Source organism: Chionomys nivalis, chromosome X (assembly GCF_950005125.1).
Source record: "Chionomys nivalis chromosome X, mChiNiv1.1, whole genome shotgun sequence".
Taxonomy (NCBI): domain Eukaryota; kingdom Metazoa; phylum Chordata; class Mammalia; order Rodentia; family Cricetidae; genus Chionomys; species Chionomys nivalis.
In genome coordinates, this window is record NC_080112.1 from 78095457 (window position 1) to 78108695 (window position 13239).

Below are 13239 nucleotides of genomic sequence, written 5' to 3' on the forward strand. Positions count from 1 at the left end.
CATGACATGAAAATAGAAAGAAGACTGTGAGAGAGGAGAAAGAGATCTAAGTGGATGAGAAGAATAAGAGAGGATAATGGAATATATGTAAAATTAAATGAAAAGAGAGGAAGGGTGGTATAGAAATGGGTTTTTAATAAGAACAAAGTACAAGATCCATGTATGAAAATGATATATTGAAGCCAATTTCTTTGTATGCTAAATAAAATATTAATAACAAAAAATAAATGAAGACTGCTATTGCTAAGGAAGATTAGATTCAATTGAGCCTTTGATGATACTGTGAAAAACATACAGAGCAACAAGCTCAATTCATAAAAGTATTTTTCATATGAATATACTTAAAATGTCTTTTAAGTATGTGAAGATTTTATGTACAGTCAAATAGGGCTCATCTTATTGGACAAAATTATTAATTCCAAAATTCACATTTATTCTCATTACTAAAGAGACATCTTGCTGGGTGGTGGTGGTGCACACCTTTAATCCCAGCACTTTGGAAGCAGAGGCAGGCAGATTTCTGAGTTTTAGGCCAGCCTGGTCTACAGAGAGAGTTCCAAGACAGGAAGGACTGTTACACAGAGAAACTCTGTTATGAAAAACCATGAAGAAAAAACAGACATCTTAAGTTAAAGGTTTTAATATTCATCTACACTAAAATATGGTACAGATCAGAAAAGACAAGAGAAGGAGATAAAAGAATAAGTTTCTTATTTTGCTCTTACCGTATGTGATTCTAATTCCGCAATTTTCTCTGGTATCTCAGAACCCAAATAGTATATTCTAATAACATGGTCAGTGCTACCTGTTGTAATGAACATACCACCTAGAAGATTCAAAACAAAACACATAGTAACAAGGAACTCCTTTTAGATCCATTTAATTCTTCATCTTGTATTAGTAACAAGCATTCAAGAAACACAAAACTGTCTTATAAATACTGACGTCATGCTAACATTTCAAAGAAAAGGAAATAAAATTCAAGAAAAACAGGAGAGTTGTATCAATTAACACAACTATAATTCTGCTACTAGGGAGGCTAAGGCAGAAAGACCATAAGCTAAAAGTTGGCTAGGGCTTCAGTGTGACTTCAAGGCCAGCCTCGGCAATTAAGTGAGATCTTGCATTCAAATAAGAAAGTAAAAGCCCATGAGACAGCTCAGTGCATTAAGGTGCTTGCTGTCAAGCCCTATGGATCAAAGTTCAATCCTCAAAACCCACAAGGGAGAGGGAGAAAACTAACTCCCAAATGCTGTACTCGGACCTACCCAAATGTGTCAGGGAGCACACGTGCACGCATACACACACACAATAAAAGAATAAATGTTAAAAATTAAAGACCTCTGGCTGGGTGTGGTTGCACATGCCTTTAATCCCAGGACTTGGGAGACAGAGACAGGCAGATCTCTATGAGTTTCATGCCATCCTGGTCTACAAAGTGAGTTCCAGGACAGCCAGGGTTGTCTCAGGGAAGAAAAAAAAAAAGACCTTAAGGTTTAAAAAGTTAAAAATGAATAAATAAAAGTGAAAAAGTAGAGAATTGTGGATATAGTTCAATGTCTGAGGGCTTGCCTAGCACATTCAAAGCCATAGGTCCAATTCTCATTGCCATAAGAGACAAAGACAGAGAAAAAGATAAAAAGAGAGACTATGTAAAACAAATATATTTTTCACCTAAGAAAATTTACCAATTATAAAGATGGCTTATTGATTAAAAACAATAAGTTAAACTTTTTAAGAATAACTATATTTTATATAGAAATACTATGCTAAAACTCTAAGAATATTTCTTACAATTATCTTACATCTTATATATGAAGTATACATTCTGGTTAGTTAGGAACTTCTGGTTAATGGATATTTGAGCTAGTAACTGCTTATTCTTTGCCAAATAAAACCAGCATTATGTAAAAAATATATTAAATTAATAAAATTTATTACTAGGTGCTATTAATCAAACAGGTTCATGTAGCATATAACAGATGGTTTACAACATTGGTATGGTTAATTTTCAAGCACACATTTTTTTTCTTCACAAAAAAATGTAAATCAATCTTTTATACATGGATGATTTTGAGTAATCAAAGCATTAAATTTTGATACATACCAGAACTGAAAGATGAACAAGATATCTGAACTCCAGGTCTGGATCTCTCAGTAAATTTTACTGGGCGATCCCTAAGAATAAAGGAAATGTTTTAATTCTATCAGGCTCATCTAATGGACAAAAATCTTAGCACACTGATGAAAATTGATCTACTCAATATCATATTACTTTTAAAAGCTAAAGGAAAGAAGTCAATAATAACTATTATCATAGTTTCAGCTAAAAGTTTTTAAACCTCATAAATATAATTTATAATGTCAGATGTTGACAATAGTTTTGCAAACATATTGCTTTTATTTAATGCTATTATTACAAAATGTTCAAATACGTCTTACCACACTTTTCCATATGAATTTCATAGCCTCAATACTGACTTTATAAAAAAAATTCTAAAATCTCTAAACATAAAAATAAATATGGATATAATGATGCACTGGGAGCGTATTTACATGTACATACTTCAATACTTGAACTATGATCGTATCACCAAGGAATGAAGATATACAAATCAATTTTTCAAAAATTTCCTAAAATATTTTTCTACTTACCTAAACTTCATTGTTTTTACATGCCATTGCCAGAAACATATTGTTCCATCAGCACCAGTCGAAGTGAGGTATCTAGTTGTGCCTTTAGTTGATGGACAAAACTGAAAAAGAATTCAAAACCAAATATAAAGTTTTCCTGCTCAGACTATTTTTGTACAAATATAACATATAAATAAAACATTTACGAATTTCAGCATCAGTGCAGTGAGATGGCTGAGTGAGTATATGTGTTTGCCAAAATGCCTGAGGTTCTGAGTTTGAGTCACAGGGTCCAGACAGTAGATGGAGAGAACCGAGTCCTGCAAGTTGCTCTGCCCTTCACACGTGTGCTGTAGCACATGCATGCCTGAAGCCTACATGCACACGCAAAAAATACACACAAAGTCAAGAGAATTTCAGTATCAGGATTTTTGCTGCTTACATTCCCTAGATAAATGGACACTTATCAAACAATTTTAAACACCCAAACCCACAGAAAACATTAACTGAGGGGCTGGAGAGCTAATTAATGGCTTAGCAATTAATGCTTGCGGCTCTTCCAGAGGACCTGGTTTTAGTTCTCAGCACCCACACTGGGTGCTTCACAACCTCTTAAAACTCCAGCTCCAGAGGATCCAATGCCTTCCTCTGGCCTCCACAGGCACTCTACACATATACACAGCGCCCCTCCTCCTGCTCATATACACATAATAAAACTAAAACTAAAATCTTAAAAGTGAAAGTCAAAATTGAAACTGACATAAAATATTTTAGTACTTAACTACTGTTCTAAATAATTTAAAATAATGCTTTAAGATATTTTAATGGAAAATAAATTCAGAAGCAAATTACTAAGTTAAATCACAAGTGTAGAAAATATATGTTCATAGGAACTATAAAAATTTTTTTGAGATAAAATTTTGCTGTGTAACCCTAGCTGTTTTCTATCTCATTGTGTAGACTGGCTGGCCCTGTGCTTGCCTCTGCCTAAAGAATGCTGGGATTACAGGTGCATGCCACCATACCTAGTTGATTTTGTCTTTTGAAAATTTAAATCATTCGTGCTGGGCAGTGGGGTGCACACCTTCAATCCCAGCACTCGGGAGGGAGAGAGAGTCTTTATAATAGTATACTTCTCAGACTCTGACTCTTGGCATTTTATTTCTCCTCAAAAGAGAATCATAGAGAAGGGAAGAACCATCAGTCTCCAAGATGGCTAAGACATAAGAAAAAGTTTAAAAGCAGATCATATTTTCCAGTGTGGGTATGAATTTTAAAATCGAAACTGAAGGGCTGGGAGTAGTTCCGTGGGAGAACACTTGCTTAACATGCACAAGGCCCTGGGTTTAATCCCTAATACCAGAATTAAAATCCCAAATAATTTCCACTGAGATAATAATTAAGGATGAATATATCTGAGATTGATAAATATTCTGAACTCAAATCAAAATAAATCAATAATTGTACATATTAAAATTAGTTTAATCTAAAGACTTAAATTTGAAATAAATATTGTCCATTAATATTATCTAATATATAATAGATAAGATAAAGAAAACCAGGATTCAGGTAGCATGCTTTTTACACTGTTTCAATCCTCAGATAAATAAATTTTTATTACAAACCTTAATCGACAGTATAAAGCAAGAGTCAGCAAATTATGGCCCACATATGATAGTTAGTTTGCCGACTATCTGTACAAATAAGATTTAATGGGACACAGTAACCTTATACAGTCTATAGCTATTTTATCAATTTAAGAAAAGTGATTTGACAAAGACTGCATACGCTGCAAAATCTAAAACATTTACCAACTAACTAGTCTGTGAATTTGCTGCTGATCTCTGATCCATAGGAATGAGAACATAACCAAGGAGAATTTCATTGTCAAGAAATTCTGAAACCTTTATTATGGCCATTTAATTTAAATTACCTTATCACATTGAAATTAATTACATTATTTTATTTGGTAAATAATGGTAGATATTGTCGAAAGAAAACACATATTTCTTTTTCTTTTTGAAACACGGTCTCTCTATTTAGTCCTGGCTGTCCTAGAATTCACTATATAGACCAGGCTGGTCTCAAACTTGCTGAGATCCTCTGGCCTCTACTTCCTAGGAATAAAGGCACCTGCCACCATGACTGGCATGAAAGAAAATCCATATATTTCGAACATATAAACTGATACACAACTCTTATAAAAAATTGATCAGAAATAAATAGCATAAAAGGAAACTGAAATTCTATCATTCAGTAGCAACCACTCTTAATTTACCATTTTATCTCAATGTTATTTATAAAATAAATAAATTGGAAGGATAATACATTGTGAATGAAAGGAATTAGTAAATTGTAGTAAATAATATAGAATGCAAAGGGAAATTTTTGCTGTAGACAAAATGACATGCCAATGTGAGTGGAAAAAAATTTCACAAGTTTTCACCCCTAGATGAAGTGCTATTGAGAGGGGGAGAACCAATTTTCTCTAGGGATAAGCATCCTGTTATTTTAGCCAAACCCAAGTGGTTAGGCTTAAATACATACATATATAAGCAACACTAAGAATATTCAGCTGGTTTCGCATACACACACACACAGAGACAGAGAGAGAGAGAGAGAGAGAGAGAGAGAGAGAGAGAGAGAGAGAGAGAGAGAGGAGAGAGAGAGAGAGAGAGAATAATTAAGAAGAGGTCACAAATTTGAGAGGGTGACACAAGCAGGGGTTGGAGGGAAGGGTGAGAACAATATAAATAAAGTATTCCTGTGTGAAATTCTAAAAAATGAATTAAATCAAAATATACAGCAAGAAGACACAGACTGTTAGTAGACTAATAAAATGGTAAAGTCAGAGATGGTCTTCTTGAGAAGATCTGCATAGAGTACTTACAAAGTGAAGGGACAAATTATGTGAGTGTTTAGGGAAGACTGCTCCAGAGATACAAAATAGGAAAAAATCAGGCATTTTACCCTGGCATAAGTATGTGGGAGGCTGAGACAGAAGGAAGAGTAAGGAATAAGAAGAGGAAAAGGAGAAGAATGAAGAGGAGGAGGAGGAAACAGAAAGAAGGGAATAAAAGGAGAAGAGAGGAATTTACCAGCAGCTAAAACAGAGTGAAAATGAAAAGCAGGTAACAGTAGATGAGGGCATGGGAAGCCTAGAGGCTGAGACTGCATAAGCCCAGAGCTTATAGAGTCCTGCTGCCTCTTACCTGCAGAACAGAAGCTAGCCAGCTCCTGAGTACTAGTGACGTGACGTAACCTCTAGTTTACAATCATCTAGTTACCAGGGAGAGTCTAAACTAGGAAAAGGGAGAATTCAGAGCAGGGAGATCGATGAGAAGCCTGTTTCAATAATCTAGGGTCAGAGATGTTAATGGCTTTAAGCAGCATATTCAGATGTAATTCATGAGAATGTTCCAGACTCTGAGTATATTTTGAAGAGCAAAACAAAATGATTGGATGACAGATTCGATAAAGGGAACAGGAAGAAGATAAATATTAATTAAGATCATGAAATCACCATGTTTGGATGATACTATAAGGATGCTGTACGTCACCACAAAGGTCCACATATGAAAGGGTTGGTCTACAAAGTAGGTTATTAAAGATGATGGGACCTTTCTGACATCAGGGGAAATCCAGAGATTATTGAGGGTATGCCTTCAAGGGATCATATCTACCTCCAATGTGTTTATGGGACTTCCTGCAGAGTGATTTAAACTTTTATGCACACATGCCTCCGCCATGATTCATTGTTTTTATTCCAAGCATACTTCTGCCTTTATTATTTAGAAGATGAATTCATATAGACAAGAGGTAGCCGCAGAGCTTGTATTTAGTCATTCCAATTTGATATCTGATACTGTAAGCTAAATAAACCCTCCTTTCTTTGCAAAAAAACGCTTCAGGTATTTTATTTGTGGCAAAAATTTACTTAAACAGATGAGGGAAAAAGCTACAGTGGGATTAAATTTGAGGGAGGAAAAAGAATTCAATTTTGAGACGTTCATGCAATGATGCTAAGAACACAGTTGAAAGGTAAAGCCATAGTTATGAGATGGGGTCAAGATGAGGATATTTGAGTTATCAGTTCAATCAACGTACAGACGAAATTCAAACCCACAAGATCAAATATATCATTAAGGGTAGGTGTGAGAAATTTCAAAGTCCAAGGATATGTGTATATATGTGTGTGCGTGTGTGTGTGTGTGCATGATCTTAAAACAATCCACATAATAATCTCAATTAATCAGAATACAGAAGTGCACTTTCTGCTAGATTCCTACAAGTAAGTGACATGTTATTTAAAAAGCACACAAGAAATGTAAGTAAAGGCCTCGTACAAAACTATTATCTACATGTAAAAGTTTAAATTCTTTGGTTTCTCTCGACAAAAACAGAATGGTAAAACTTCAGCTTAGTGTTGTTAAGCACACCAGCTTTTGAGATATCAAGGACTCACACTACCAACATCTGGTCAAAGTATTGTATGAATAACATATTTTATATCGAGTAACACATGGAAGCAAAAAAAAAACCAATGGAACTAAAAATAAAAAGGTTTCTTCATAATATTAAAGCTTTATAATATAAAAACTACACATATTAAATCTGGCATAGATCTTGAATTAAATATTAACAGAGTATGACAATACTCGTGTTAGAACCTGCTTAGATCCTGATTGACAGGTATTCACTAGTGGACAAGCAGGCATTTACAAGTATAATCCCCTCTTCACGTATACACATAAGATAATAAACATGTTGTCTCGTGCTGGATTTGAAAAACCGGCTCCATTTTGCTTTTTTAAATTTATTTGTAAAGACACAGGTGTATATAAAAAGGAAAATAAAAATATTTCTCTGCAGATGAGAAGCAAAGCTCTATAAGCATTTTTCTGTTGTCCTTCTTTCTGCTATTATCCACATAATATATATCATGTAATATATAATATATTCATAATACAAATGAAAAAAATTCCTCGGATTTATGAATATGTCAGAGATCATATCATTGTTCTCACCTGTATGGAAGTAATAGAAGCTGAATGTCCCTGAAGGACAGCAACTGGTGCGCAAGTTCGAAGACACCATACTCTCACAACTTTATCACAGCTGCCTGCAGCAATGAGAGTATTTTCGTAGTTAACCGCCATGTCAGAGATTTCAGCAGAGTGCCCTCGCAGTGTAGCAAGGAGGCGTCCATCATCTGTAGCCCAGATTTTCACCAAACAGTCATCTGAACCCTACAGTAACACAAAAGACAGAAGATTTGTAATGAAACAGAAACTTGTCATTAAGAGCCAGAAGGAAAGTAACATTACAAAGCAAACATTTTACTAAAGAAAAATATGTGGACCCAGTAGCAAATATAAACATTGCTTAAATGATAGAACTAAGTATTGTTCAAACTAACAGTGGCATCTGTGACAAAGTCTTCACAGCATTTAAAAGCATTTTAAATATTTTAAGCAAATACTTAAGTGATTAGTTATTAAGCATTTCTGCCATTGCTTCTTTCTATGTGCCTAGAAGTCTTTGGCTTAATTGGCTTATTATTTTTTTCTGCAAATATTTCAAAATTTATGTTCATAATCTACATTGGTTTCTCTGGAAAGCCAAGGGCATTAATAATCCCTAGTAAAAATTCTTTATGATGCACTTCCCTTTAAAAATTCCAGATGAGTTTTAAATATAGTAAAATATATAAAATGAATTCCATTCTAATACAGGAAAGTAATTACCTATTTATTAAAAATGACATGTACCATTATTATATCATCATAGTTAAAGGCATAAGTCATCAGCAGGAGACTCTGTCATACAATATACAGAGTTATAATTTCTCAAAATATAAAGCATTTCCTTTGCTGTAGGATATAAATAGAAATCTGAATTCTGCTACTTCTCTCAGCTCTATGTTAACAGTAATGAAGCAATTACATCAATATTTTTAGACATATTATTATGTTATAATTTTTACTCAAAAGCAAAGAGCATGACTTAGTAAAACTTAAGATTAAGTTTTAAAAAATAAGCAACACTAAAATCAAAGAAATATATATAATGTAAGTTTGATCCTCATTATAGTTCAACTATTTAATCTTGGAAGTGATATAATTATTAAAACCAAACTTGCAGCAATTACACATGGAAAAGGTCTTTTAATAAATGCCTGTTAAATGGAATTAAACAGAGTTTACCTGTTTCACAAAACTTAACTATCTTGAATTTATATAGACTTCTGAAGACATTTTTTTTAAATAAATTTCCCCAAAAGATAGTGGGTATCATGGCTCACCCTTCATTTATATAAAATAAGAAATTATTTACAATTTCAACATAACTTTTCTTACATTAGTAAGTCTAAATAGAATTACTTATACAGTATAATACAATAGATGGCATGGAGTCTTGCTTCAGTTGTAAGTACATAATGTTACATATCATAAATTTTTAACTCACTGTAAAGATTCGCCTCCCGCTTCGATCAAATGCTACACAGTAGACAGAAGATAAGTGCCCCAGGATTCTCTTATGCATCTTAATATGCTGGTAAGCAGATGAGGGGAAAACATGGCTGAAGCGACTACATCCGGTTAATTGCCTGGCTGAGGTGATATTCACTGCAAATAAAATGAAATAGGGGAATGCATCTTAAAATCTAAAAGTGAAACTTATTTTATAAAATCATAGTATTAAAACAAGACAAAATAGGGCCCACCTGCCATACCAATTCTACAATGATAAGGTCTAAATTCCCATTATGCTCTGTTAGGCCTCGGAAGTATGATACTCTACTTGGCTTTCTGTAGCTTATCAAGCACCTTATCTTTTTCTTTCTATGATACTACATAAGTGTTAAGCAGCAAAATATATAAATAGATAAATGAAGAAATAAATAAGATATAAAGAAAAGAAAATCTCTTCTAGGATGGTCCATCAATCTCACCTTTTGAATTCTAACTATAGAGTTTCTTCCACTAGTTTATTATCAATAAACTTTTGAGGCTTTATCTCTCTCATACACATATACACACACACACAAAATAATAAAAATATGTGTAATTTAAAAAATTTCCAAGATTCTAACATAACCTGAACAATTCAACAAATACCACCTAGATTCTGCTCACTTCTAAAACAGAGATCTTGCTTTTAATGTAAGGATTTACAACCTATATACAACCTCTCTATAGTCCAAAGAGCAGTCAGGGTTCCCTGCCCTGTGGGAAGTCCAAGGTCCTCCCCCCTCCATCCAGGTCTAGGAAGGTGAGCATCCAAACAGATTAGGCTCCCACAAAGCCAGTACATGCAGAAGGATCAAAAATCCAGTGCCATTGTCCTTGGTTTCTCAGTCAGCCCTCATTGTCCGCTATGTTCAGAGAGTCTGGTTTTATCCCATGCATTTTCAGTCCCAGTCCAGCTGGCCTTGGTGAGCTCCCATTAGATCAGCCCCACTGTTTCAGTGGGTGGGTGCACCCCTCGCGGTCCTGACTTCCTTGCTCATGTTCTCCCTCCTTCTGCTCCTCATTTGAACCTTGGGAGCTCAGTCCAGTGCTCCAATGTGTGTCTCTGTCTCTATCTCCATGCATCGCCAGATGAAGGTTCTATGGTGATATGCAAGATATTCATCAGTATGGCTATAGGATAGGGCCATTTCAGGCTCCCTCTCCTCAGCTGCCCAAGGAACTAGCTGGGGACATCTCCATGGACACCTGGGAACCCCTCTAGAGTCACACATATTTTAATCATGACATAGACCCTCTGATATATTCAAAGTCACCCTGAGGCAAAAGGGCATCTTAGCACCCTGCAAAAACTGTGTGGTACAAATAGGAACAATTCTATCTTTAAGCACAGCAAACTTAAGGCAAGAGTTCAGTTCTTCCTAGACAACAATGAGGACCCTAAGAGAGACATACATGGATCTAATAATCTACATGGGAAGTAGAAAAAGACAAGATCTCCTGAGTAAATTGGGAGCATGGGGACCATGGCAAAGGGTTGAAAGGGATGGAAGAGGCAGGGAGGGGAGCAGAGAAAAATATATAGCTCAATAAAATCAATTAAAAAATTAAAATAACAGCATTACCAGCACCGAACATGGCAACAAAAATAGCTCCTAACAGTGCTTCATACGATTTGGGGGTGGGAGAAAAATCCATCTTTGAAAAATCACTTCTTGCAAGATAAAAACAAGTAACAAATCACTAAGAGTGAGAAGAAATAAAAAATAAAAATAAAAAACTTTGAGGAACAGGTAGAGCTAGAAAACACTTCTAAGCAATGAGCACAGATATCTTTCCATCTATTTATTCAGTCTTTGGTTAGAGCATTAATGTCACAGCTTTGTTTTTGATGTTTTTGTTTTGGGGTGGTTTATTGTTGTTGTTGTTGTTGTTTGGGGGGGTTGAAACAGGGTTTCTCTGTTTTAGAGCCTGTCCTGGAGCTCGTTTTGTAGATCAAGCTGATCTCAAACACACAGAGATTCGCCTGCCTCTGTCCCCAGAGCGCAGGGATTAAAGGCTTGCGCCACCACCGCCTGGCAAGTGGTGCAGTTTTTAATCATAGAGAACTCTCATTTTCTTAGTTAAGTTTATACGTGTGTGTGTGTGTGTGTGTGTTCTATTATTTAATACTCTAAATGGGATTGTTTTCACAATTTCTCTTTCAACTAGTTCATCATTAGGGCACAGAAACACCACAGATTTTCATGTGGTGCTTTTTTAGCCTGAAAACTTGACTGAAATTACAATCAGTTTCAAACGCTTTTTGGTGCAGTCTTTTGGGGTTTCTCTGTATAACATTATGTCATCAACAAATATGTCATTTTTCTCTCATAATCAGATGTGTTATATCCTTTTTTCCTTTTCCAATTGATTTGGCAAGAATATCCAGTATTAACCTAGTAGATAGGAAAGGCATCCTTGGTTACTTCCTGATCCTAGACGAAAAACCACACTCATCACTGAAGAGTATGTTAGCTGTGGGCTTGAAGTATACGGCTTTACTACACTGGGGTATCTATTTTTCATACTTATTAGTAATCTTATCACCAATGGATGGTAAATTTTGTCAAATGCTTTTCTGTATTCTTTAAAAGAAAGTGTCCAATATTTTCTCCTTCATTTTATCAATTGCTGTACTGTCATTAAATAGCCTGTAATGATACATTCTTGAATCATGGAAATAAATTAGACTTGATGTTTTATGATATTTCAGCGTGCTGAATTAGTAGCTACTAACATTTTGTGTCAGTATCCCAGGGATACTGACAATGGCTTTGATATTATTATCAAGATAATGGTGGACTAAGAAGGTGATTGGAAGCATTACCTCCAATTTTCAGAGGTTCGACGAATTAAATTAGTCCCTCTCTAATAGTCTGATAGAACTCAGCAATGAAGTTATTAAGAGGTTTTTAGATATTAATTAAGTCTCTTGGTATAATTTTGCTTAGATGTGCTGTTCCTTCATGATCAATTTTGTTTGTTTTTGATGTTGTTTTTTTCAAAGCAGGGTTTTGCTGTGTAGCCCCTGGCTGTCCTGGAACTGCCTCTGTAGACCAGGATGGCCTCAAACTCGGAGATTCATCTGCCACTACCTCTTGAGTGCTGGCATTAAAGGCATGCACCACCACAAAGCAGGCTCTTGATAGGTTTTTTTTTTTTATAGGTTGTATTTTTTGAAAAACTTTTGTTTCTTTTAGGCTTATCTAATTTTATGTATAGTTGTTTGCTGGAGTGTAAACTATCCAATTTGTTGATGTATCTTATGAATTTTGTACTTCTATGTTACAAGTTTTTATTACTCTCATCTCCGTTTTGAATATTTCCCTTTTTAAAATTAATCCAACTGAGGCTTTGGCCATATCTTTTCAGACATTAACTTTTAACTTGCCTAGGACTGGCCCACGAACATTCTACTATAGATGGAGAGGGACTCATGAGATCCTACCCCTCCCTGAGGAGTTATTGGCAGTTAAAGGTTACAAGGGGAGAGGCAGTTATTTCCTTCAGTAGTCTAGGCATAACACATTTTTCATGCTCATGCAAGTAACCCTAATTAGCCTCAGCACATGACAAACAAAACAGAGGTCAAAACGCAGCGCAAAGTATGAAAATAGGAGAGGGACTTGGGAGGGCAGACTGCCAAAACTGCATGATTTTATACACTATACATGGATGAATCATCAAGGCATGAGCCACGACTACTAACTTGATCTTTTCTATTGTTCTTGTAGTCGTTATTTGTATATTTCTAGTCTTCATTATTTCCTTTCTTCTAATAAATTTAGGGTTACGTTAGTCTTAGTTTTGCAGTTCACTGAGGTGGAATATGTTGTTGTGTATCCACATTGCCATAATCTGTTCTCTGGACCTCATTTGTAGCATATGGCAAGGTTGGTATGATTCCTCCATGTACAGATGGAATATTCGTTATACAAAAATGCTTAGAAAAATAAATGTTTACAATCGCAGATTTGGGGGTTGAATTACTTGCATATAAATTATGAGATATCCTGGGGATGAGACATAAGCTTAACAAAAAAAAATAATTTGTTTTGGATACACTTTACATATATACACTAAATATTTT

General features: G+C 35.0%; 1 protein-coding gene across 1 annotated transcript in view; it reads right to left on the reverse strand.

Moving 5' to 3' along the window:
• The window catches only part of Brwd3 (bromodomain and WD repeat domain containing 3), a 103315-nt gene that overhangs the window by 56393 nt on the left and 33683 nt on the right, over nt 1-13239 (reverse strand). Inside the window, exons 7-11 of the mRNA XM_057760142.1 lie at nt 9103-9263; nt 7662-7883; nt 2656-2756; nt 2108-2178; nt 726-826 (exon numbers count right to left, since the gene is read on the reverse strand). Coding sequence (XP_057616125.1) covers nt 726-826; nt 2108-2178; nt 2656-2756; nt 7662-7883; nt 9103-9263 — 656 coding nt within the window. The remainder of the gene's footprint in view (nt 1-725; nt 827-2107; nt 2179-2655; nt 2757-7661; nt 7884-9102; nt 9264-13239) is intronic.